The 27698-nt window shown below is 55.1% G+C and overlaps 1 protein-coding gene across 1 annotated transcript in view; it reads right to left on the reverse strand.

Annotated features, from left to right (window-relative positions):
• The window catches only part of TRAPPC9 (trafficking protein particle complex 9), a 544705-nt gene that overhangs the window by 81274 nt on the left and 435733 nt on the right, over positions 1 to 27698 (reverse strand). The window contains 1 exon segment of the mRNA XM_038555604.1: positions 26470 to 26560. Within this exon segment, the coding sequence (XP_038411532.1) occupies positions 26470 to 26560 (91 nt within the window).

Here is a 27698-nt window from a genome sequence, read left to right on the forward strand (position 1 = left end):
ATGCTCACTTCTGCAGAGTGGGCAGGCCTCACGAGGAGCGGCCACAGAGTAAAGACTGGCCCTGGGGCTCCTGGCCCCAGGCCAGAGCTCTTCCCACGTGGCCCAGAGCAGCGGCACCTTCGGGAGTAGGAGCTCCCAGTGGCTCTCCTGCCACTGGGACCCAGCAATGCTCTTGCCCTAGTGAGAAATGAGGTGTCGTGTGACAACAAAGTCACCAAACTGTCAAAGAATGAGAGACTCTAATATGTGTCTCAAAACATCTGTAAAAGCTGAGCCCTATAATTTGCCACTTGACGGGCTTTAAGCCCCACAAAGAATACTTTTTTGTAAGTCAACGAGCTGGACAACCGAACCACCGATCTGCCCACACACACGTACAACCATCTGCCCGTTCATGGGTCACGCATTCCACTCATCCTCCTCACTCATCCGACTGCCCACTTAACTCTTCATCCATCTGCTCACCTAACTACGTGTCCACCCATCCAACCACCTGCCCATCTACCCACCCTTCTGTCCACCGCACCAACAATGACTCTGGAAGCTCTGCCGCATGCCAAGGACCAGTCCAGACGCCGCAGCACCAACATGAAGGCGACATCCCCTGGCCTGAAAGGAAATCTTGGTCTGAAGGGGGTACCATCATGTGAAAACCAACTACAGAGGCTCCCCCCCATCCACAGGCTCTCACTTTAGTTAGTGCCTTTCAACAAGAACATGCCTAGCAGCTTCGGCCCCGATGAGTGGATGAGGTTAGGGTCATGTAGGTGGTGCTCCTTTTAGACGTTCAGATGGAAAGGCTAGTGAACAGACTGTCAGAGCCTACCGTGTAGGTTAGTAGAGAAACTTCTTTTTGTTTTAATTTTAAAGCTTTTTTTTTTTTTTATTCATGAGAGACACGGAGAGACAGGCAGAGACCCAGGCAGAGGGAGAAGCAGCTCCTGCAGGGAGCCCAATGTGGGACTCGATCCCGGGACCCCAGGGTCACGACCTGAGCCGAAGGCAGACACTCAACCACTGAGCCACCCAAGCATCCAAGTAGAGGAACTTCTATACAACAATACCCTACGATCTAAAGAGAGGCACAAAAAAGGTAGCATGGAGCGAGAAGAACATCGTACCAGGGTCAGAGAATACTATGTGTTACTTGGACTTGACCTGATTCAAATCTAAGTCAGTGTGATTCGAAAGCTCACACTCTTCCCACCCTTTCAATAAGAACTCAGCAGCTCAGGCCCAAAGCAGCTCAGAAAGTAGAAACACTGACCCCAAATGCTACCAGCTGCTTCCCCATCTCGACTGCGGAACAGCGTGAGGGTGGCTGATAAACGGTGTGGGGGGGGGGCTCCTGGAAGTGTAGTGTCCTGGGAGGCAGGGTACCCGGGATGCTCGTTGGGAGGCCCCAGGCTCTGGGCATGCAGCACTGCTGGTCGTCCAGAAGCAGCACAGCAGGAGCAGCTTCACAGACACGGGCACGCAGCCTGGGAAGCTTGGAGGGTGCCGGAAACCAAATATAAACCTTCAACGGGGAAATCCACCGGTAAGGGTTAGGGGGCCCGTGGGCTTACTGGAGGTACATAATGACGTTAGAGCGTATGTAGGAGCTGGATAAAGTCATTTTCTTGTTAATACTCTGGAGAAGACTCAGCGGCCATCAGGAAGAGATTTCCAAAGTCACGAGGCTGCAGAGTCCAGCTACCCCGAGGAACTGGGGTGGGCTCCGTCCGTGCACAACAGGGCGGTGGAGAGAGGACACTGGTTTAGGTTAACGAGCACGCATTCCACAGATGTCCTGGGACGCTCTGCCATAAGGAGAGCACCTCGTCTCTGAGCTGGGACCCCTGCCCTTGCCGGCACTCATAGCCCTGGACGTGCCCACCTCAGTTTTCAGCACCGGCTCAGAAATGCAGCTGCTCCTGCTTGATCCCCCCACTGGACTGTGAACCCCTCACACGCTGCTGGGTATGGGGGGAACGCTCACTTGGCGTCAGTTCCCTGACTCCGGTCCTGACACTCATGAACTCCGTCCTCGTGGGCAGTTTCCAAATGCATAAGACGACAGAGTGGAATCGCGCCGATGGCTCCCACCCGAGGCTCCTAAAAGCACTGATGGTATTCATGCTAATGATTTTCAATATTTCAAACAGCCCACTGGAAACCACATGTTTACCATCCACCGAGCAGCACAAACTCGGAGAAACATCACAGGTCCCCCGCCCCCCCCTCGGGCCAGCACGCTCTCAGCGCCGTGAGGTTACACCAGTTTCTGTGGGCTTCCAGATACGTGGTTTTGAGCAAACAAGATGAGAAAATGGATCCGTCGTCCTCCACTGAACAGTCTGGGGCACAATTTTCTAAAATACGGATGGACCGTGGGGAGAGGGGGCTGAGAACAAAGGCGTGGACAGAGAACTCCTCACCCGCTCCCAACTTCTGAGCGATGGGTAAACTGCTTAGTTCAAGACCACGCTCTGCATCTTCTTTCCTGGTTCTGGATCTGGGCCTCCTGTGAAACGTTCTTTAAGTGACAAGGCCTGGCATTAACCTGCTCCTGTCCCGTCACACGTAGAAGCTCCTCCCTCGAGTGCTGGCCGGCCTGCCCCAAACCCGGCACCTGCCAGTGAGGCCATCGCGGGCAAGAGCATGGCTGTGCGGGCCGCCTCCTTCCTGGCAACCTCAACAGCCAGCCTGGGTCCTCATGGGGTGAGGGGCAGGCGGAGATCCCGAGATCTGCGCAGTCACTCGGAGGCACCTTCCGAATATCTGTTTTGGAAAGAGCTAGAGAACGTACCTCTGTGCTTCCCTCCACCTCATCCACCACGGGGCACCGAATCAGTGACTGGGAGTCTGTCGGCCCCACAGCTAGCAGAGGCTGGGAAGAAAGGATAGATCCAGCTCATCCCGAGTTACCAGCAGGACGAACGCAGGCAGCGACTCACTGCGAGCCTGCTGAATGAAGGAACCAACGGGTCTCTAAGCACTGACCTCCCCAAGGGCCTGACTTACTCCTAAGCTCCTGGAAACGGGGCAGGTTGCCCCCCAAGGCTGTGACTATTTCCTTCTGGGTCTGTGCTGGTCAGGACCCCGGAGAGGGGGTCAGGAGCACCCCTGGGGAAGGCTGAGAACACAGAGTGGAACACGGCAGGTTTGTTGTGATTCTCACTGCGAGGGTCATCTGAATAAAACCGCAGCACCAGGAAAGGACTGTCCTGAGGTAGAACATTCCCCACTCCCTCGCCGCGCGTCGGCACCTGGGAGGGTTTCGAGGGCTCACTGTGCTTGGACACTTGGGAGACTTTCTGCGCTCCCTCCACGACTGTGGGACATCAGGAACTGAAATCGCCTCGTTCTCTCTGAGTCAGAACTGACGGGGCCGGCTTGGGTCCCTGGGGCCTCAGATCACACATGCCACCATTGACAATGCTTTTAGCTCAGGTGGGAGCCAGGCCTGGGCTGGGGTCCCACTCCGCCTGAGCACCCTCGTCTGCACCTGGGGTGGGGGTGGGGGGGGTGAGGGACGATGCATGGGGGCACTTAACCCAGGGTCCCCGATAAAGGGAAGCCTATCCAGTCCCCCAGACTCAAGTCTGGCCCTCTGCTCCCTGGCGGTGTGGCTGTGGGGAAGGAATTTAGCTTCCGTGGGCTCAGGGGACGGCGAGAGTCACAATGATGGCAGCAGCCACCTCAACAGAGCGCTCAGCATAGGCACACCGCGAACCGTAATAAGCACTGCTCTCAACTCCGATCCTTTCTCCCTTCTGGTTGACTCTCTCGGGAGACTCACTGGCACTGGTGGGTTCTCGAAGGAGCTAAGCAAATGGGGTGCCCAGTGGGCACCCAGGCCAGTGCTAGGAAGCACACTGCCCCCCACCTCCTGTCCACAAGTTACTCCAGCCCGGCCACCCCCCTTGCCAGCTGGAAGCCAGGCTGGCGGGGCCCGGCCTCTGCACGGGCTCCCTGGCTCCTGCCGCTGAGTGATTAATCATCCTCCCCTGCAGCTGGCACGGTGCTCCTGAGGTAGACATGTCAATCATTAAACTACTATTTGTTCAAGTCTCGGAGAGGCAGGAGACTTGCCTCCTCCACAAACATGCCTGCAGGACGATCAGGCCTACTTGGTTACCCTGTAACTGGGAGCTGGCCCACAGATCCAGAGATAAATAAATAAATAAAATAGGCCCAGAGATTCTGATTCCAGGACCTGGAGCCTCAGGTTCAGATGGCAATGGTGTCACCGAGCTGCGGTCCACGTGGGATCCCGGACAACGAACAGCATAACTTGGCTCCTCAGAACAGCTGTGCTGGGTACTCAGCAAACATGCAGGTTCTGAGGCCCCTGACGTGCCTGACATGCTAAGAACCCTTAGAGGCAAGGGGTCCCAGGAATCCCCGTGTTTACTCTTTGGGTGACCAGCATGCAGCCAGCCTCGCACCTGAGCCCTCCACGGGGGCAGCAATGAGAAGCGCCATCAGGGCCATCAGGGCGAGGGCACCCAAGAGCTGCTGGGGAATGAGCACTGTCCTCCCCGGGAGGGAGCCTGACTCTGGTGCCCTGAGGCCAGCCGGGGATGGGAGGCATGTGACAGGTGGTTTATACGCAGGGAAAACCGACAGTTCCCGAGGTGACACGGAGCCACCCTGTCTGCAAGCAGGTGGCATCAGACCTCGGGAGGCGGGCTGCTTGGTGGACACACAAGGAACTGCTGGGTAACGTGGACGCCGTTCTGCGCCTCCCTGAGAGGAGGCCGTGGGGACAGCAGGAAGGACGTAGTGCACCTCAGTAACCGCGGTGGCCCTCCCACCCCAGCCTTGGCACGGCAGGGGTGTGGGCATTTGGGGAGCAGGTCTGTGGGGAGTAGGGTGCAGACCCCAGGCAGCGATGCAGACCCAGGACCAAGCTGGGAGACCCCAGCTGGGTGCAAAAAGGCCTAAAGTCAAGATGCCTTTTCTAATCATCAACCCCTCCACCTGAAACGTTCTCAGGACCAGGGCCACCCCTCTCGGGGCTGCGTCCTGAAGCCACCTCTGCTCCTCTGCCAGATGGACCTCAGGGGTCCCGGCCCGTGAGCCCAGGGCACAGGGAAATGAGCGCACCCGCCCTCCGCCCTCCGAGGCCGCCTGCAGTGTGGTCCTCAGCGGCGTGGCCAGCCTGGGGTGGGGAGGGCTGGCAGAGGGACTTAGGGGTTCGTCTCCTCAGGAGCAGCTGCAATGACCGCATCGGGTACCGTCTCCATTTGCAAATATGACAGGCTTGCTTTCAGAATTAATTTTTTCTTCTGTCAAAACCTGGTGCCTGCCAGAGAAGGCCTGGGGGCAGGGTTAGAGGTGAAGAGAAAGTGCCGGCAAAACCAGGTGGGGGGAGAGCACGCACTCACCCAGCCATTCCCGTGCTCGCTTCATCGGCCACCTGGGCCTCCCTGCACCCTCGTCCCCAGAGTCCTCTGTGCCCTCATGTGCTCACTGCCCATCCAGATGCTCTCTGGGTGCCTTGAGGAACCTGATGCTGTGCCCGCCAGGGGCACTTGTGGTGTGCAGGAGGAAACGGCAACAGAGTGTGGCACAAAGCCAGCTGAGAGGCCGTGGAGTGCGGCAGGGGTGGCTCAGATGGACGGGGCGCCAGGACGGTGTGTGCAGCAGTCCAGGCAGCAGGAAGGGCAGGTGCAAAGGCACTGGGGTGGGAGCGTCCTGGGTTTCTGGGAGCTGCGTGTAGGTCAGTGTGGCAGGAGGAGAGGCCAGAGGCCAGCAGGGGTGACTGGGCCTGGCCCCGTAGGCCCCATTAGTGTGCCTGCGCTCCAAGGACAACGGGAGCCCATGGGGATCTGAAGTGGGCAGGTGGTTAGAAGGCGGGGAAAATACCACTGCCCCGTGCTCAGACGGAGCTTGACAAGGCCTCACAGGACAGCCTGCCGGCAGCTCTAAGAGACGGCCCCCATTTGACCTCCACTCCACAGCCGAGGAGACTGAGGCCCACGTGGGGAGCAGGGGGGACAGCAGGCGCCCCAACACGCCTGCCAGCGCAGGCCCAGCGTCCTGCACATCGGCCATGCTCAGTGACACACCAGCCAGGGTGGCAATGGGGGCGCCATGCCCTGTCCCCCGAGAGTCAGGAGTGGGACACGGGGTCCCTTTGGCCCTCTGCCTCCTCCCAGCCAGAGATGAAGCCCCTTCCCTGTCAGGAAAACCGTGGGTGCCACGGGCTGCTCATTAGCTGCTGCTGCAGATCCTGGGGGGCGGGGGTGGGGGTACACAGCCAGCCCAAGTGAAGGGGCGAAGGGGCCGAGGGACCTGCCCCGTGGGGCCCTGCCTCTCAACCGTCCTCAGCCGGCCGCTGAACAGACAGCTGTCCCAAGGAGGAGCCTCACCATCTCAGAACTGCTCAACTTTTCAGTAAATCCACATGCAAATGGGACCAAACAGTCACAGCGCATCGTGGAAATAAGGTGTGACTGGGGCCTTGCTTTGAAAGTGAAATGAAAAAAAAAAAATGATGAAAACAAGTTTACTTGAGGGTGAGTTAGTTAATAAAACTCAGGTTACGTTCACCTCAGGTACCGATTCCTTAACAGAGCCCACAGTCGAGTTAGGATCACTCTCTCCACGTCTTTTCCAAGCAGGTGTGAGCAGGACCGGCCGTGGCCGCTCTGCCGCCGACACCCGGACACGGACCGCCGGGGGCAGCAGGCCGCCTTCCCGCAGCCCTCCCTGGGTCTCAGCTGCCTCCTGGAGCCCCCCAGCCTTCTCAGGCCCTGGCCCACGGCCCTCCTTCGCCCTGGATTGGGGCGGTGGGGGGTCCAACGGCGGCTCTCCTGCTCTCCCGTATGGTTTTCACCCACATCAAGAAATTCTGCATCCTCGCCAAGATTCGTAATGTACTTTGCAACTGATTTACATTTTCTCTGAGCTCTTTCGTCAGATGTTTATACGCAGTGGGCAGCTGGAAAGGCACTGCAAAAAGTGGCTGCACAGGGAGGGGGCGGGGAGGGATGTGCAGGGGAGCCCAGCTGCCGTGACCGTCACCTGTGACACAACCACACCAGGAGGGGCCTGGATGCCAAAGGATGGACGATGCACTGAACATTCTAGAAGCTCCGGTACTTTCGTCCAGGCCAGGGCTGGTGAGCAGAGCTGAAACCCCATCTGCTAATGCGGGCACACTGCCCACCACCCTCACCCCCCGCCTCGTCACCCCTTCGACACACTGCCTGCGCCGGCCCCCTTGCAGCCCTGGAAGCCTCCTGTCTCCCTAGGACTCTTCCCTGTTTCTCCATGCTGAGAGCCTACCCCCAATTCTAGCCCTTTCTCACATGCTGCTTCTTCCGTGAACACCTCCCTGCTCAGCCCCAGACCAGGCACTGGGAGCCTCCCAATTTACAACACCAACCAGGGATGCCTAGGCCGAGCCGATGGACCGGCTTCTCCAGGGCTGGAGCTCCCTCATGTCCCCCTGCCCACCCCCCAACACCTGGCCACCCAAAAGTTCAGGAAGCGGCTAGAACAGAGTTGCCCCCAGTGGAACCAGATGGCTTCCTGAGAGCCGGTCCTCAGCCTGTGGGTCCATCCTCACACCGCGCCTTCCTCGACCATCGATCATCAAAGCCCATCCTGTTTCCACTTTTAGAAGCAGCAATCGATACTGCTCGCTGTCCTGATGACCCACGGACATTTAGTTAATGCAGGGCTCTCTGGTGCTTACTAAGCAAAGCTGAATCTCTGCATAATAAAGTTCATGCTTCCAGAAATGGAAAAAGGTGTGTGGGTGATGACATGCCACAGCTTCAGAAAGCAGGGAAATTAATGCTTCCTCGTTAAGGACAGCATGGCGGGTTTGGTGTCTGGAAGGGAATGACCGACCGGGGACACTGCTCGCGGCTCTCGTCCTTGAGCGTGTAGAGCGGGCACTGATGCCAGCTCCGTCCCCACGCAGCCGGCCAGGTGGACGTGAGCTGTCGAGGACATACACTCTATCTCCGTGCCTCTGGGACGGAGCCCAGCCCAGCCCCTGGGACACATGGCAGCACCGAACACCGGCTCGCTGCACCAACAGCTCAACGGAAGACTCTCCCAAGCTGTCCATGGCTGTATTAACCAAGTTGATCTGGTTTTCTAGAGAAAAACCCCCAGTTTTCTCAAGTTGAGAACAAGCTGAAGAAAACCACCTGTGTAAGGACAATAGCGACCACGGTCCTAATGTGACCTAATGCGACCATCACGGGGTGCCCAGCTCCCCCTGGAGCTGAATGTCACTCCCGAGCAGGGCACGCCGGGGTCTCTGGTTCTCCCCTACACACACACACACACACACACGCCTCCACACAGTGAGTCGGCTGCCCCCAGGTTCGTCCACAGAGGAGCCCCATGTACAGTGTGGGACACAAGGCCATGATAAAATGCAGGATGTGATGTTCTTCCTGTGGTTTCTCAAAAGCTCAAACGGATTTTTAACAAAACTTGGCCAAACAAACCAAGGTGTCCCATACAGAATACTGGATCTAGAACAGAAAGTCCGATGCGAGCAATCCCTCCTGCCTGCCCTCCCGGCCCTGCCATTCCTTTATGTCAAGTATCATGATGACCTCTGAGCTCCAATCGCCTGTGAGTGTACTGATGGTCCAGGAGACCCCGGGGCTCCTTCCCCTCGCTCAGGCTGCCTGTTACGTCCAGAAGCACTGATCCCAGGTTGGACCCTGGGCCAGTACATGTCGAAGGCTCACGCAAGGTGCCACAAGGGGCTGGGAAGCCAAATAACGGATGGATTCAGGCCTCAGGAAGATCACAGAGAATGACACACGCAGATGAGTAAGTGCCACCCAGAGAGGAAGGAGGCTGGTCTCTCGGGGAGGGCGGAGGTGGGACGAGTGAGCGGGAGCTCCAGAATCTCGGCTGGGATGGGCCTGGGGCGCACAACACGCGCTGAGGGGGCAGGGAGAGGAGGGGACTGGGTATCACTGCAGACCACGAGGGCTTGTCATCATGTCTCTGCAGCGAGTGGTGACCGAGATGCCTCTGCCCTCAGCCCTCGACTTCCTCCTGCTCTCATGACCACTCGCCACATTTCTAGCCCCCTTCCACCTCCGGCACCCCCCAGCAGCATGGCCTGTTCTCCAGGGGGGCCCCACCCACACCTATGGCCCATGACTGCCTTGCTCCCCTACATGGGGACCGAGCTCTGTCCTGGGAACCAGAGTCCACCCACCTGCTCAACGCCAGCTGCGCGCAGGTCTGCTCCTCGGCTCCGAGACGAGGCCTGCACTCACTCGTCTGTGTTACCACCACTAGGTTAGCAGAGCCTCCTCACACCAAGGCCAACTGGAAGGAGTTGCGCCTCTCCATGAGATGGTCAGCTGCCTAGAGACAGGCCCGAGCCTCTCCTAGGTGCCGCTGTGTCCCCGGCCCCAAGCACAGGGAGGCTTTAACGATCCTGGCGACATGCTCATGGCCATCCAATAAGCCAGGAGGGCGCTAAGCGCTGAGGCCCAGACCCACCGAGCTCTTTCCATTACACCAGCTACACTGCCTCCAGCGTTTCTCCCAGCCCACCTCCTTGCACCCCATATCTGGCCCAGAGCTGGGCTCATGGCATGTGTTCGGGAAGCAAGTGCTAAATGAACGAGCTCCCTGCACGGAAGGCAGAAGAGCCACGCGTTCTTGCTGGGGGGCCTGCACCCAACCTCGGCCACCTGAACGCAGCGGCTTCTTGACAAGCCTGCAACACAGAGTGGCCTGTGGGTCCCAGGAACCACGTGGCTCCCAGCAGAGCAGCCACCGTGCAGGCGGGCAGGGCCGGGCTGTTGGCACCTTCCCACGGCTGCACCTCTGTACTTCCTTGAAGCCACACATACAGCGAGGAGAGCTGCTTTCCATGAGCGCCCATCCTTGACCAGAGGGGCGTGCATGTGCCTTGAGTCCTGTGGGATTCAGAGCAGAAGTGACGTAGGAACAGTTAGGGGCAGATGGAGCTAGGCAGGGGAAGATAAGGGAAAGGCCCCAGACTCAGGCTCCTCCCCTTCCCAAGAAAACAGAGATAAGATGGTAAAAAATAGGAAAATAAACCTGACTCCCTAGCTCCAAGATGTTAGGGGGTCCTCCCCCCCTTTAATGGCTACTCAGTAATCACAGAAACTCACCAGACCACAAAGAAATAGGTCATTAAGGTGTCATCAGTAGTCCCTGCTCAAACCAAGAGGGCACATGAATCTCAAGGCCGTGGGCTCCCTGACTAGGCTCACAGAAGCCCTGGATGTAGAGAAATGTTACAGAGGAGATGTTAACCAGAAAGAAGGGGGCACCTTGCTGGGGCTCAGGGTATTTGCAAACGCCTCTGGTTGGTGATCGGGGTAGTTACAAGTCCATCATGTTTGTTCTAAACAGTGACCCTGATACTGGCACGAAATTTACCAAGTTCCCTGGTCAGTTTCTTTTTTTTTTTTATTTTTATTTTTATTTATTTATTTATGATAGTCACACAGTGAGTGAGAGAGAGGCAGAGACATAGGCAGAGGGAGAAGCAGGCTCCATGCCCTGGGAGCCCGACGTGGGATTCGATCCTGGGTCTCCAGGATCGCGCCTGGGCCAAAGGCAGGCGCTAAACCGCTGCGCCACCCAGGGATCCCCCCTGGTCAGTTTCCTATAAAAGGAAACCCTAAAAGCCCTCAGTGGCAACCCTGTAGAGACCCCCTCACTCCTGAGAGCTTTCTCTGTATCTCTGCTTAATAAACTTCTAGCGCTCTGCTCACTCTCTCTTGTCCGCGAAATTCCTCCTTCGACGAGCACCGAGCTCTCTTGTATCAGAAGCGTTAACAGCTCTGAGCCCTGGGCTCCCTTCGTGACAGAGTGGAGGTGGTCTCGTCTACATAGCTGTCCGGCCCGCGGCCACCTCGTGGTGACGTGCTTTGTTCTCACCCCCTTCTGAAGCAGGTTCTTCATCGAGAACCAGTGGCCTTCGGGGCGACCCGGGGTGCAACACTTGTGGGAAGTGGCCAACTCCCTGGAAAAGGGGACGCAGAACTTTGTTTGCATGTGGGTTTATCATTAGATTCTCAGGCGTCCTCCACATAAGATAACTCATCACCACCGTCCTGCTGCAGCGCGTCTCCGTTTGTGGGGAGCAGCAGTGTCACCAGGCACTTCTGTCCACGGATGCGCCTTTTCCATCCTCCCCAGCCTCACGTGCGTCGGGACCGTGGTCCAGCTGCAGATTCAGGGAGTGGGTTCTGCAGGTGCACCAACCCCCACTCATGGAGTGAAAAGGTTCCATGGGGAGGAGAAGCCAGGCACTTGGCCCCCAAGGCTGCGCTCCCTCTGGTCTGCTGTGATTTGGGGAGACAGGCCGATGCCTGCCTTTCTCTGCCCCTTCAGGAGCTACGCAGTTCCAGCATCGAGCGAGATGTGCTGAACTTGTTTCAAGCACAGGAGCTCGTGCTCTAATATAACTGACGTCCCTGAGCACGAAGGTTATGCGGCTGTTTTTTTCCAGCTATTGGGCTGGATCAATGGTCCAGGGACGAATCCCCAGCAAAGGGCCTTGGGGAGAAGGATGTTGTCAGGAGCTGCCCGAGAAAGGTCAGGAGGCTGAGTCTTTGAAGTTGGCTTGACTGCTCAAGGTCTGGCTTCAAACTGGCCCGGAGGCCAGCGCCTCGTTAGGGATTGCTGCCTTCTCAGGTTCTCAAATGGGAAGGGGCTCTTTTCCCCCAAACCTCTTAGTACTACAGCCCAAGCTGACCCACATTTGCTTCCAGACCTTTTTCCCTTCCTAAGAAATTAAACTGCTTAATTTCAAACATTTTTCCCTAAGCATGTGCTCTGTGCATGTTTAGCACATTCTGAACAATGCGGGTGAGACAAAGAAGGAGGGGAAACCACAGCAAGGCCAACACCCCAGCCCTGCCTGATGGAGGCCTGGGAAGAGGGGCAGACCAGAAGGAAGCAGACTGGCTCCAGTCCCACCAGCACAGGAGCCGAGTGGGACATGCAGGAGGTGAGGTGACCTTGAGGTCCTGCTCACACTGGATCCCACAAGAGTTCTGGGCCCTAAGCATCTCCCTGGACAGCACTCTGGCTGTGGGACGAGAGAAAGAGCCTCAGAACAGGAGGACTGACCCAAGGTCACTGAGGTCTGGAAAGCACAGCTTCCACACCCAGACCTGTGTCTTTCCTGCCGCTGATGGCTCTCAGCTGGGTGGGGGCGGCTCAGACACCAGTGCCCGTGAGTGACACCAACTGCAGGGAGGCCGTCAGGCCACCTGGCCCTCCACCTGCTCAGCCATAGAGGGGGCCGGAGGACAGCTCAGAGGCGGTGGCCACCCCACCACGAGGGAGCCCAGCCCACTCCCTCCCCCAGCTGATCGGCAGTGCCGTGTGGAGTGATTCGGGGAAGATGACCCAGATCCAGTTTACATCATGGCGTTGGATTTGGGGCAAGTTACCAAATGTGAGCTACTCTGCCTGCCGAAGTGGGAAATGTGTGTCTCTAGGGAGGGCCAGTGCCCAGGAGGAGCACCTCCCACACCGAGAGAACGTGGCCCCCGGGCAGGAGGTTCCCCTTCCTCTGCAGGTGAAGTCCACTGTGGCTTCTAGACTCTGAGCATAGCCTGCTGGGCTGTAAGGTGCCCGGCCCTGGGGGGACTCCGCTTCTGTGAGGGAAGGACGGCAGGCAAGGTGCCTGCTCCCTCGGGCATCCAGGCAGCAGACTGTTCTGAATGTGCCCTCTATTTCCACACCTGGAGAAGGTGCTCTGACCTCTGCAAAAGGCTGAGGGAGCACACTGGTCAACGTAGGGAAGGCAGGGGACCCCAACCACCACCATGCTCATCCCGGACTCCCTGTCTCATCAGCAGCCTTGGTTTGAAAGCTGCAGCTAAAAATACAGATGCGACTGAGGAGCCTGGGAGGGGCCTGGGAGGGCTGGTCAGCAGGCCGCGTCCTCCCCAGGGCAGGCTGCAGACAGGATCCAGACCAGGGGCAACAGCGACTCTGCTTTGCCCAGGACTGCCAGAAAGCCCTGTGCTGCCCAGCCAGGACTCAAACATCAGGGGCCTTGGGGATCGCATCACCTGCCGGTGGGAGCCCAAATGCCACCCCCACCTTGAGTGACCCACCAGTCTAGGCACAGCCCCTCTGGATGGGGCATACGGGGCCTGGCACTTGAAGTACTTCAGGACAAGCCTTATTCCCCTAAGAGATGCCCCACAGGGCCACAAGAGAAAAGCAGATATTAAATAAATACGTTATGACCGGTTGGCTGTTGATTCTCACAGCCATCTCCTGGTCTTAAATCAAGGCAGTTGCTGAGGTCACAGAGCCGGGCCTGGAGCCCTGAGGCCACAGGGAGGCGGACATAGTGGTGGGGGCGCTGGAGCCACAGGCCAGGAGGAGCCGGCTGTGGTCAGTCTCCCTGCCTGGGGCTGAGCAAGGGGATGGCTCCCAGGGCTCCCTGCAGTCTGGAGAGCCAAGAAGCTTGGTCAGTGGACTCCTCCCTCTCCTGAGAGAGCTCCTCTACCAGGAGCCCTTAGCGCCCCAGTGTGTCCACAGAACCATTCACCCAGCAGGTGCCCAAGGACCTCTCCCGTGCTGTCCTTGGACGAGGCATCCAAGGCGGCCAAACCTCACCAACTGGAACAGTAAGTCCTGGCTGCTCCACATCCAGACACCCCGTTCAAAGATGCTTAGGCTCCAGCAAGAATATGTATTTTCTCCTATAAGCCCTGCAATCGGGGGCATGGGAAGCCTGCAGAATCCAGAGAAAGTGTCCTTCCATATTGGAAGCACCAGGGGTTAAAAGTTTGTCTTGTAAGAAACAATGGAAGATGAGAGAAAGACCAAAATGTCCCCCTCCTGGGTTTAGCATGACAGCAATCCTGAAATTCACGATCCTGTTAAAGGTGCAGCAAACACCGAGGGCAATGCCACAGAGCCCACGCCCGGTGGTTGGCTGGAGACAGACACTGATCATGACCCAGCTCCGTGACTTCCCAGTCGGTGACCCCGCCCCCGGGCCCCACCCCTCCGAGGAGGACACTCTACCCACAGACCGGCAGGTGTGTGCAGGGCGGGAGGCAGAGGGAGAGCCAGTGAGCCCTGCAGAGCTGCGAGCACCTGCACCCTCTGGGAGCTGCCTCACTGGAAAGATCCTGCCCCGAGGGTCTGGTTCTGGAGGAAGAATCTCAGCAGATGGCAAGGGTCTTGGCTGCCAAGTCAGTATAACCAACACTTGCAGCCTCTGACCTGGGTCAGGGCAGGTCATTTACCACCTGCCCCAGGGGCCTGTCCCATCTGTTGGCGTCGAAGGGGACTGATGCCAATAGCTGTTCACCCCAGTAGCACTTTGTATTCATGAGCTAGTGACATGCGGGCAGACGCCAGCATCCTGGGATGCTGAAAATAAGGTCCAAGAGGGCAGCATAAGGCTGTGGGAAACACAGATGTGAGGTCTGCCTGGAAACTCCTGTGGGATTCTGGAAGTAAGAACCCAGAGACCTAGGCTTGGTTTACAGCTGTACTAATTAGCCCCAGCTCAAACCAGCACAGTCGGATCTCTTGATTTCCCTGTGATCCGGTGGCAGGAGGACAGGAGCTGTCCTCCCGAGGCAGGCAGAAGGCTGCCATCAGGGCCCAGAGCTGTAGGCCCCTTTGCAGATGACCAGGGAGCCTTTCCCCCGTGAAGACAGGTATTTCTCCGGGAACACAGCCTTTCTCCCCAGCAGCCTGTAAACTCCTCCAGGACACGGACTGTTTCTCACTCGCTCACTCAACAAGTACTTGTTGAAGGCTATGCTTTACCAGTCGTTCAGCAAGCATTTGCTCTGTGCCCACTCTGTGTTAGGTAAGGAACAGGCGGGGGTGCGGGGACATGGACCTACCATGGACGTCACCTGTCAGTTCCCAGACAGCCTGCGACAGGAACAGACACTCCTGCAGGCATCAGAAGAGCCCCAGGGGTGGGGGCCGTGTGGAGCTGGAGAAGAGCTCACAGCTCACCTGGGCCCGGAAGGACAAGCAGATCTCACCTGGTAGAAAGGGAACACCAGAGGCCCGGGCCTGGCCTGGTGTCACGGGTAGCTGTGGGGCAGACCCCTCTCCGACCTTCCTGGACAAGTCCAGTTCTGAGGGTGTGGGAGGGGTCGGTGGCAGACCGGTTGGGTGTTGAGGGCATCTGCGCAATAGAGCCACCCCACGCAGGATGCCAGAGTGCAAGCAGGGGGAAGACGGTGTCCTCACGGAGGGCAGCCCCGCCAGGGCCTGGAGCACAAGCTGGAGAGGAGGCATCTGTGGGGCAGGCCCCCTTGGATGACAGGCTGAGATCCCGGGAGTGGCTGGGCTGGGGTGTGTGGGAGACGGGCTATGGGAGGCAACAAGAACCAGTTCCTTCAGGCCGAGGAAGTGACATACAGGCGAGGAAATGGGACAAGCCTCATGGTGTTGGGCAGGTAATCCTGTGGCTACCACCACTGGCAGGGATAGTGAGCAAGCACGTGTGTGTGCGTATTTACAATCACATGCATGTGTATGTTTCCTGGCTCTGTCTTCTGAGAAGGCCATGGGGTAGCAATCAAGAGGGCTGGCCATCACTCCCATCTGCATCTTTGCTTCTAAATGCCCATCCTCACTGAAGGAAATGACACAGCTTGGAGAAATGATGGTGTCAGGGCTATAGTTCGAGATGAATCTGGAATGTTTGTGCCAGGAAGCAACCACGTGCTCCAACACTGATGGAGGCATATCATGAGGCATGAAGTCAGCCTGAGGGGCTCCCACTGGGCGAGTCTGGAACAGTTTGAGCATCAGAACAAATAATGACAGTCACATATTTGAGCCCATTGAATAAAACAGGGAATGATGGATCCATATAAATAAACGAACAAAGTAAAGTTTGTCGAGGAATTGGATATTTACAGTTTCAAGGCACCTCCCCCTGAAATACTTACTGATTACCAAGAGAAAAAAAGGAACTTCATAGAAAAGGCAGGCAGACACTACCTTTGTCAAACAATCACAATGACCATCATTGGCAAGAGGACAATGGAATCATGAGCCGCCCTGAGACATGGGGAAGGCAGGCATCACTGTGACATTCCTGCCAAAGACACATCTACTGAATCCTGTCGCAAGGGCACACCACATAAACCCAAACTGCGGGCCACCCTAGAGCAAGCCGGTTAGAAATATCTGAGATCACCAAGTAATCAAAGTCAAAGGAAGACTGAGGAATTATTCCAGACCAAGGGAAACTAAAGACGTGGAAGAACTCAGGGCAACCAGTGATTCCAAACCAGATGCAGACCCTCAAAGTACAAAGGACACTGGTAGGACAACTGGCATAACTTGAGCGGGTTGTCAGTACTCGATGGTAGGTAGTACCAACGCTAATTTCCTGATTTGGGTAGCATGCTGAGGGTGTAAACCAGAATGCCCTTGTTTGTGAGAAATAGGCATTAAAAAATCCAGGGGTGACAGTGCATTGGTCCAGGTACCTGCTTTAAAACAGTGCAGAAAAAAGATTCTCACTCCTGTCCTTGCAACTTTTCTATAAGTCCGTGCACAATCACAAAATTACCTCCTCCTTTTTTCTTCTACAGGAAGGAATATCCTGGTGCAGGGGAGTATCTGGTGAGAAGTCAGCAGAGCTAGGCCTGGAATCCACCTGTAGGCCACGAGCTCATTATGTGATCCAGGGAAGTGTGGGGTGATGGGAGAGACACAAATTTCAAGATCATGGGAACTGTGTTCCAGTCTTTGAGTTGCCACTCACACAATGAATGGCTTTGCACATGCTTTCCACTTCCTCTCTCCTACTTCAGAGATACACTGTGAAGACTACCTCATTCATGCCTTCAGCGAATATTTACTCAGCAGGCACTAAATGTTCTGGTGACAGATCTAGGTGCTGAGAATACAGTGAAGAATAAACATATCCTTCCTCCATGGAGCTTATACCCTAGCAGGGATGGAAACACACACAAGGAAAATAATCTGTATATACAATGAGCTTTCAGAGAATTGTAAGGCCTGTGAAGAAGATTACATCAGGCAAGGCCTTAAAAGGTGGTGAGGGTGGGGAGGTCAGACAAGAGAAGTTGGAGATTTTAGGAAGAAAGAGACAGAAAAATAAAATGATCACAGAAAACAAAATCAAGAAAATACCACAAAAGTCAAAAGACTATAAAAACAAAACATGTAACAGAATAAACAGTAAAGACCAACACACGTGCCATATCGAGGAATGTAAATGGCCTACACTCACCTATTAATGAAAAACTCTTTAAAGTTGGCTCGCAAACCATAATTCAACTCCATGATTCATCTAAGAGAACCACATGAAAAAAAAAAAAAGGAAATCTCAAATGTTTAAAGTAAAATGATAAACAAAGGCATATCAGCCAAACAAAAAGCAAGCAGGGATGAAAGTTACAGTGTTAGACGAGGCAACAAACACTGAAGGAGACAGAGAAGAGCAACTCAAGTGACAGTGGGCTCAGCAGAATGAGAACAAGGAGGACATCTATGCACCAAGGAACATCCACACTTGTGCTGCATGTACTATAGGACACAGGGCCACCACGTCAATGGACAGGAGTCCACTCAGGCTGAGGAGGACCCATAGCAGCAGCAGGTGTAATTCACATGTCTAAGTCTGCAGTGGGTCAAGTAAGTGAGGGTCCCAGGGACCTAAGCAATGTAACTGATAGGAGAGGTTAAATGATGTATTTTGCAACTCAATCTGCCTAAAACAAGGAATATGCCTTCACAAAAAAGCAAAAGAAACCCCAGTGAATTCCCAGAGGTGGAAATATCACTAAACTGATTACAATGCCATTACATTAGAAAGTCAGAACAAATCCAGGAAACAAAACAAAACATGTAGGTTTTAAGCAACTCTTGGGATAAAGATGAAACAAACTAAAATTGCAAGTGCCTAAAAAGTAACAAACATGAAAATGTTAAATATCAGAACACAGGAAATGCAGTAATTATAGGAAAATTCATAGCCTTAAAATAATGATAGCAGTAACAGGAAATTTTAAATAAATGGATTAAATATCCAGTTCAACCAGTAAGGACAAACTAACACAGTGAGCTCCAGTAAAGCAGAAAGAAGATGGGGACACAATCAGAGAGAAGAGAAGGGACAAGAACTGACAAAGAGAGCAGATCATCTATTAGCCAGCTGAATCAAGAAAAGGAAGAGAAAGCAAAATTATATTAAGGAAACAGAAGTGGGGAAATGACCACGGTTCGAGAAGAGACAGTTAAATAGTTAGAAATTTAAAAACAAAATGAGCTCTTTCTGAAGTTATATAAAAATATGAAAGCTGTCCCATGGGCACAGAGTTTTGATTTTGCAAGATGAAAAAGTAGAGGTCTGCTGGGGGACAATATGAATGCAGTTAATTCAACTGGACTATACCCTTAAAAATGTCAAGATGGAAAATCTATGAATATCTAACCATAATTTTAAGTAAACAAAAGAGAAAGAAAAGAAAATGAGTGAAGCAAATACCCAAGCAAATTTTAAAATATACTACAAACCCGTAATAGTTACGAGGGCGGTCCTGGCTCATGGGTGGACAAGACAATGAATAGAAGTGAGTCCAAAAATTTTCCTGAACATATGAGAAAAATGACCTCACTAATTAGCAGAGAAAGGTTATTATTAAATGACTTGGAGACAAATAAATAGTTTTCTGGGAAAAGGCTGGATGCGTGCCACATAAATAAAAGACCTAAATGTTAAAATGGGTGAGCCCATGGAAGTGTGAGAATTTAAAAGATCTATATAATCCAGGCGAGGGAAGTCTTTCTAAGCACGACACAGGAACAGAGGATATTTTTAAAGAACTTGCTAACTTTAAAGTAAGCGTCTTCCAGTGAGCCTCACTCCCATGGGGACTGGCACCCTTACTTGTTCCGACAACGTTTATCAGAGCAAAGGATCAGAAACCACCTGAGGGTCAGCCAGAGGCGGGTAAGTGAAGGACAACGCATCCGACGGCAGTAAGAGCACAGAGGCCCCGCACGTGCTGCTGGGGAGCGACGCCCGAGACGCGTCCCTAAGCAAGAGAGACAAGCAGCAGGAAGCTCTCACATGCTCCCACTGAGGACAAAGCCACCGCGGGTGCCTGCGGAGTGTGGGCAGGGGGACGGGGTGGCTCCGGGGGAGGACAGCGGTAGGAAGGAGACTTCGCACACAGCTTTGTGCACCTCTTGAATTCTGAGGCTTGTTTGTGCAGGTTTCTTTGCAAAGGAAGCCGAGCACACACGGATGCACGGCCTCACCCAGGTTATGGCGGTGGCGGGGGGGTGGGGGGTGGGGGGCAAGCGGTCAGCTTCTGATCAGGGTCTCTCCCTTTGAGGCGGGGGTGCAGACAGAGGGAGCCTCACTGGGTCAGGCCTGGGATCATTGCTTACTCTGCCACCCAAGTGCTGGTGATGGGGACACGATCGCTCTGATTTTCAAGCTTCCTATCTATAAAACAAGGGTGGTTTTCCCAATCTCTCAGAGTTGTTGTGGGGCCCGTGTGACATGAGGCACATTTGACACCGGCAGAGGCCCGTCACAAGGTCGTTGTGTCAATAGGCGGTATGAGTTTGAGAGCCGGGACATTTCTTGGCTTGGTGGCTCAGGCTGTCATGACCAGGGTGCCCAGCCCACTTCTGGTGGGCAGGGGGCTCTCATAAGCTCCGTGCCAACCAGGGACTGGAAACCTGGTACCTGCCACCCTGCAGATCTCAGACTCTTTCCTTTGCGTCTTCTTAGAGCTCGAAAGCTGCCCACACACCCACCCTCTTAGCACCTGTGGAGCAGGGGTGTGGTGCAAGCACGGAGACCACGTCTCTCATCTCCTGCTGGATGGCCTGTCCTGGCCCAAGGAGCCAGAGGGCACTGGGGAGGACAGCAGCTCACCGCACCACAGAGACATGAACCTTTATTTCCCAGGTTCAGAGTCAAGAGGTGGGAGGGGTGGCCCCATGTGCCACTCTCCGCCCCCCAGGACAAATCCTACGGCAGAAAATCCCCTCCAGAATGTGAACTGGTGCAGCCACTCTGGAAAACTGTGTGAAGGTTCCTCAAAGAGTTAAAAATAGACCTGCCCTACGACCCAGCAATTGCACTGCTGGGGATTTACCCCAAAGATACAGATGCAGTGAAACGCCGGGACACCTGCACCCCGATATTTCTAGCAGCAATGTCCACAATAGCCACACTGTGGGAGGAGCCTCAGTGTCCATCGAAAGATGAATGGATAAAGAAGATGTGGTCTATGTATACAATGGAATATTACTCAGCCATTAGAAATGACAAATACCTGCCATTTGCTTCGATGTGGATGGAACTGGAGGATATGATGCTGAGTGAAGTAAGTCAATCGGAGAAGGACAAACATTATATGGTCTCATTCATTTGGGGAATATAAAAATTAGTGAAAGGGAATAAAGGGGAAAGGAGAAAAAATTAGTGGGAAATATCAGAAAGGGATACAGAATATGAAAGACTCCTAACTCTGGGAAATGAACTAGGGTGGTGGAAGGGGAGGTGGGCGGGGGTGGGGGTGACTGGGAGACGGGCACTGAGGGGGGCACTTGACGGGATGAGCACTGGGTGTTATTCTGTATGTTGGCAAAATGAACACTAATGAAAGAAGAAAGAAAAGAAAAGAAAGGAAAAGGAAAAGGAAAAGGAAAAGGAAAAGGAAAAGGAAAAGGAAAAGAAAAAGAAAAAAAAGAAAAAGAAAAAGAAAAAGAAAAAGAAAAAGAAAAAAGAAATCCCCTCCAAAAAGAAGGTGTCTCTCAAAGAAAGTGGCAGGCAGCTGAAGGTGAGGGGGAGCAAGAGCTGGGCATGTGGGAGTGTCCCCCCCCACCCCGAGCATAGCCCAGACGGCACCTGGGAGACGGGCACCTGGGAGGGGCTCAGTAGCCACCTGCTAGGAGGGGGTGAGGGCAGGAAGCACAGGGGATGAAGGGAAGAACCGAAGTCAGCCAGAGTGTGGACCTTGGACCTCAGGGAGCAGATCAGATGCAGAGATAGCAAATTTGGAGACAAAGTATATCCTCTTTAATTCACTGGTTTCCTCCATAAGATGTAGTAGAATGCCTATTTCAGGGGGTGATTATGGAGAAAAGTGACACAGAAAGTGACTGGACACAGCTCCTGACTCGCTGCAGGAAGCACCCACAAATACAGTTACTCTTCGGGGAAAGTCATGACAAGTAGCGCTCCAAACATTACTTTAAAACTAGGGTGTGTAAGGCAAGGAGAAGACTGGGGTGGAGGGGGCGAGCTGGGGAGAGGGTGACAGGGTCTCACGGAAGCGCAGGCACGGGCTCCAGAGCCGGACACAGGAAGGCCCAGCGAGCTGTGTGCAGCCGAGGCTCTGCACGTTCCATCCCTCGCAGACACAGACTCGGGGGTCTCCAGGTGCTAGCCGTGAGGACAGAGCACGAGGAGCAGCAGGGCACAGAGCTGGCCCCGCTGGCAGGGCCACCAGCCTCCAGTGACAGGACAGCAAGGGACCCGCTAAGTCCATGGGGTCATACCCAAGGAGGGGATGGAGAGTGGCCTGGGGCTTTGGCTTTGTATACGGGTTTTTTTTTTTTTTTTTTTTATTACCTCTTTTCTTCAAAAACAATATAACTAGTTTTATATCTTTTACAATTTTTTTCTGTTTTTCTGTTCTTTATATATTTACATATTTGTATTTGGCAAAGGTGCCAAAGGGTCAGTGAGATGGCTCCTTGGGTCCCAAGCTGGGCCTCAGGCATAGCGGCCCCTGGCCATCACTGGGTGCCAGGGTCGGCTCCTCGCCCCCCGCCTGCCAGCCTCTCTAGCTTACCAAAGCCACCTGGTCAGCCCAGCAAGGCCGCCTTGTCAGCGGGCCACAGGCTAACACTCCCACCCGGGAGCAGATGTCTGGAGAAATCCACAGCCCCGTGCCGCTAAGTTACCTGGGGAACAGGCGGGGGGCGGGGGCAGGCTCAGCCTCCAGGGAGGCCACGCATGGCCAAGTGCGGACGATTGGCTGGAACCAAGGTGTCTGGCAGGCGACTGCACCTGGTGACTTACGGCAGCCGATCCACACGAATCTCAGGTCAGAAACAAGACCACACGAGGCCTCCACGTGACACAGTTTGACGGAAGGACACCCTGGGAGGGTCCCCGGGAGGCAGCCCACCCTCAAGGCAAAGACAGCCTGGCCCTCTGGCCCCCAGATCCAGACTCCCAAATGGGCTGAACGCAGCAGGTGCCAGAAGGCAGGGGTCAGCTCCCAGGTGTGACGGGTCTGCAGGGGGTCCTGTGCCTTGTCCCCAAGTGCACAGCTGGCTCCTTTGTAACAAGCTAGGGGCAGGGGGCGGGTTCCCGGGCTGCCTCTTGCCTCTGCTCCCAGGACACCCGCACAGGCCCCCACCCGGCACACAGCGGGCTGTGCGTGGACGGTCAGTAACAGCCCTGGGTCCCCCTCCCCCATCAGACTGGGAGTGTCTCGAGGGCAGGGATGGAGCTGAACTTACACGCGGGTCCCCGGCACCTGGAGCGGTGCCTGCTACAGAGCGGACGGTCAGCAGCAGGAACCTACTGAACGAACAGGCAACCCAAGAACCCGCATTCTCTGTGCAACCTAGGGTAACAGAAACCCCTGAATGTGATGACCGCCCAGACCTGCGCAGGGTGGACACCGTGTCGTGCTCCCCAGGCATGAGGGCGAGATGCTCCCTGAGGCAGGGCGGCAGGTGTCCCCACACGGGTCTCATGTGCCCGCTGCTTCCTAGACCTGTTAGTCTCACGCGTGCGCAAGCTGCCTGCATGCCACGGCTCGGGGCCGGAGCACGCGGTGGGGCTCGGTTGATGAGGATTTGGAGGATGCGCAGTGAAAACCTCCACCACGTAATGGAGCCAACATGTAATCTGCATTCCCTGGCAGTCTGTGACGGCACAAGGCCATCCTCGAGGCACCTGGGAAGCTACGGAAGGTGGCACCAGCCGAGGGAGGTAGAAGGGGGCACGGCTGCGGGACACCCAAATTAGCTCAGCCTCGTTAGTCACCACAACCGGTACCGGTGGAACGGACAGACAGTCGGGGAGCACGCGGGGCTCTACAACCTGGAGGCGCAGCCCCACACAGTTCACAGGACAGGTTCCAGACGGAGAGGAGAGGCCTCTGGGAAGCTGCAGCCCGACCATGCCAATGTGGGGTCCTGTCCCAGGCCCTGCCACAGCTCTGACCTGCCCCATCCTGCCTTGCCTTTGGATGCACCCCAGAATCTCAGCTTCCTCCTCTCCGTGACCAACGGGCACACAGCAACTCCAGGGGCCCCCCCACTGGCCCCTGAGATGCCAGGATGCAGGCATCTCTTCACGCCTTCACTGAGCACTTGGAGCCCTCGGCATCTCCAGCTCGTCCACCTGCCTGAGGACATCACTCCACGAGGAAGCAGCAGAGCCAGGACCAGGACGCTCAGCAGCTGGTGCCAGCAGCAGGCCTGTCCCCCAGGTGATGCCACCCCATCACACAGCCAACACAGACATGTTTGCGCTCTACCACAAAAATAGTAGCAACTTCAGAGAATCCTTGCAGACAGCATGACCCCACAACACAAAAAAGCTCACCGTGCAGGGTGGTGCGTGTGATTTACAGAGCGATGAACATCTCGGAACAGCAACCGAGCAAGTGCTAAGTTGCCTCAGGTCCACTTGATGAAATTGTAACAGCGCACGAGCATAAGATACGTTTGTAACATGGGAGGCACTGGTGTTTTGTCAGGCAAATAAAAAAGGGACACAAAAGTACAAATACGGTATGATCATCTCTATAAACAAAATTTAAATTTGAGGACTCCAAAAAGGCTTAGAAAGACACAAAAATCCAATGAAATAGAGGTTGTTTTGGGGGTGAGTAAAGGGCGATTTTTCTCAGTCCAACTTTTCTGATTTTTCCCTAGCTTTCCACAGCAAGAATAGAAAACTTTGATCACGTGATCTAGTGGAACGGCCACGATCCCAGTGTGGGGACACCTGGCCCTGACCCTGGACCAGGCACCACTTGGCTGGGCACTGCTGGACAAGACCCCTGACCCGGCCGAGCCGCAGCGTCCTCACCTGGAGAAGGGCACACTTGGTGTGCAAGGCTGTTGAAGTGACGCTGTGACATCCTCGCACCTCGCCTGCCATGTGACACACACGTGCAAAACGGTTAAATAATAGCTGTTATCTTGTTGAGTTGCCCACCCAAGCCCATTCTCGTTGGAGAAAGAAATCGGTCAGCCAGGGCCACGTGGGCCGATGTCCAGCAGCTCAAGAAGCACCTGTAAGTGCTCAGGTAGGTGAGGGCCCAGCTTGGCAGCCTGCACAGTAAAACCTGAACGCCCTCAGGTCAGGGACCCCGTGAGAATAGTCAGGAGAGGCCAATCATGGCGGGGCACAGCCAACGCCACAGAGCCTGGGCCCTGGGTGGTGTGAGGGGCTGAGGCCCCGACATGTCGGACCCACAGCTCACATGACAGGAGGTGGGCACTGGCATGTCCTAAGGCCAAGGATGGGGCTCACAGGGGGCTGGGGAAGCAGGCAAAACTGCCCACCAGCTCTCATGGGCCACCACACGGGAATCGCGCTCACAGTACGGGAGGGAAAGTGACCTCAGAAATCCTTGTTCCCACAATGTCCATGTCGCCATCAACAGTCACATATTCCTTTGACCCAACGGCTCAAGAGTCTAACATTCATGTCTTTTGACTCAGTAACTACAAAACCAGAAAATTGGTCAGAAAATCAAACAAAAATCTGTTCATAAAGATGTTCACTGGAAACAGCCAGATATGGTAGCAAGCAAATTATGACAATCTGACCGGGAAAACATTGTGCGTGGTTTCTGGGGGGTGTGGATCCTGCGAGCGCAGGACCTCAGCACGGCCGGACACCCTGGACACCACAGGTAGGGCGCCCAGCTGCCCTGCTGGGGGAGCTGCAGGGAAGCAGCTCCTGTCCTGCCAGCAAGGCTTCCGGGCACAAATGCCTCCCAGGCCCTAGGATTATTTTTTCAAAAGCATCTTCTCTGGGGTGGTACTGTTAACACCTGTTATCTACCAACATTCTGGTATGCACATGACGTGTGCAGGGCAGCGGACCCAAACGCTGCTAACAAGCAGAAGAGGAAAGAAGCCTGTAAGGACTCCAGTGTGGACTCAGGGACTCCTGCTGGGCTCTGGAAGGAGCCTGGACCCTCTAGGGCCCACCACAGGGTGTGGCTGCAGTGTGGCTGTTCGGGCCTCGGGGAAATTCTTTTGAGGGACAGGATACGTTAACACAAGTTTTATTTCATTTTGTTTCACAGGACGGGTCCCCTGGGGCCTGTTCCAGCCCTAGAGGCGGGAGGCTCTGGGTGTCTGACTTGCTCAGCTGCCCACATCTGGTGGAAGGAGCTGGCTGTGCCCAGGTAACCAAGAGATAGGACCCTCCAACCTAGAAAATGGTCTGGGGGCCAAGAGAAGCTACCACAGGTGCACACCCTGATTCTCTGTGGAAATGCGTCCCCCTCCTCCTCAGGCTGGATGCATGGAAGGAGCCACCTGATGTAACACGTGGTCCACTGGCTGCTGCCACACCGGCTGCTCACAGGCCTCCCCCAGCCTTCATCTGTGGGAGCAGGGGGTCCGGCAGAGGGGCAGGTCCCCCCGCAGTACAGGGGGCCTCACAGGCTGATGGTGAGCCAGGGAAAGCCAACGGGAAGGCCCCCTGCTCCTGGAACAACTCCCAGGTGTTTCTAGCATGTGAAAGGGGAGTTCACACTTTAATTAACTGGGCAAAAGACTGATACTAATTTACGATGATACCTGGGGTTATATATATATACACACACATATATCTCGCTGATTGCTAGCTTCTGACCTAGAATAGATAATGAAATCATTTCCAGAAAATAATAAAGCCTCCCACGTCAACAAAAACACATTCCGTTTGTTCCTCAACAAAATATGTCGGGCTGCTATCAGGAAGGCACAGCCCAGGATAGAAGCTGCTGGAAGCAAACACGCAGGTGCACTGCTTGAGGTGCTAAATCATGGTGAACGCTCATGGGTTGCAGACGAGTTACGATGCTTACCAAAGACGCTCTCTTCCGTACCAACCCTGTGAAAAGCTGTCAAAGCTCATCCAGGGAGGAGTAAGAGCAAGAGGGTAGCATGTGAATCCCTTCCACCACTCAACCACACACAGACTGAAGACGCGCCCGCGTGGACAAGGCCAAGTGCCGCAGCAGCTGGGACTAGAGGGGTCTCGACACCCGTTGCCATGTGTGCGGATGCTGAGGGCGCTGACCCTTTCACAAGTGTGTGCTGCCGGGACACGCCTGGAGGGCCAAGCTCAGGCCCTGTGACTTCCATGGCTTGACCTGCCACGGCCAGCTGGCTGGCACGACCTCACCCGCGGGAAAAGATACCCGCGCAGAAACGCCGCGTGTTCACCCAGAGGTGCTGGGCGGTACTCACCCCACTGCAGAGGAGCCAGCTGCAGGTGCTCCAGGACGAGCTGGTTCAGGAGTCCTTCTACGCTCGCCTCGCCTCTGCGCTTCAGGGAGGGGTGAGTGCCAGTCAAGGAAAATGCAGCTCCTGCGGAGACCCAGGGACAGGAGGAAGAGTTCTGGAAGTTTCTACATAGTCCCGGACGGGAAACCTCCCACAGCAGATCTAGGTTTCCCTCCTCTCAAATGATGTCCAACCAACCACCAGGACATGATCTGAGTGTGGAAAACACGCACAGAAATAGATCAAGTGGCTCTCCTCCCTCAACCCAAATCAGGTAAATCAAGCAACTGTCGTACAAAGAAGGGAAAAGCATGGGGATAATTTTAATCCCACAGCTATTCTTGCGGGGTGGGTGGGGGGGATACAGGAAGTGGAAGGTTGTGTCTCCTTAATAAAGCCGGCGGACGGCTCATCGTTCAATGTAACCGAGTGCGTTTCTGGACGCGCGTCGGCTGCATGCTGGTTTTGTGTCTGTCGTGTTATACATCTTGATGTAATTACACATATTGTGACGAATGGGCTCATTTAGGCGAGTTCACAATGGAGGAAGTCACAGTCTCTCGGCACGTCTGAGCGGATAAGGAAATTAGGTTTAGAAATGCTGAAAACAGATGTGTCCTGGGCACTAATATTAAACAGTCAACGTGGCTCTCAGAAATAGATCTGCAAGCCTCTTTCCCTTTTCCTACGTCAACTAAAGCCACAGAATCTAAGTTGTAATCAAAAGGGAAGAATTTAGTCCCTGACATTCTTCCCTGATTAGGGAAATGAGGAGAAAACCCGCTTTTTTCTGCCTTCAGCAAGTTGATCGCATTCAACAAACACAGGCATGTCCGTCCCAGACGGGGATGGAGACTTGGGGAGGGCGCTGAAACCAGACGTGAGCCTGAACTTGAGAAGATGTAAGCTTCTCGACAGCGGGAACCGAGGGAGGACAGCTGCGGGGACGAGGCCCTGCAGGCAGAGGAGCCCAGGGCCGAGGCTGGGGGCACGGGGGGCACCGCGGAGCGCCACACGGTCCTTGAGCATCCGGCGAACCAGAGAGCAGGGCTGGCTGCACAGCAATGGGCTCCCACCAGCGCAGTGGCCTGTCAGGGCCCCCGCCTCCCCGTCCTCTGACCAGCGCGGTGATGTGTCAGGGCCCCCACCTCCCATGTTCCGACAGCAGGGACAGCTGTTTCCACTCACCAGAA

Source organism: Canis lupus, chromosome 13 (assembly GCF_011100685.1).
Source record: "Canis lupus familiaris isolate Mischka breed German Shepherd chromosome 13, alternate assembly UU_Cfam_GSD_1.0, whole genome shotgun sequence".
NCBI lineage: Eukaryota > Metazoa > Chordata > Mammalia > Carnivora > Canidae > Canis > Canis lupus.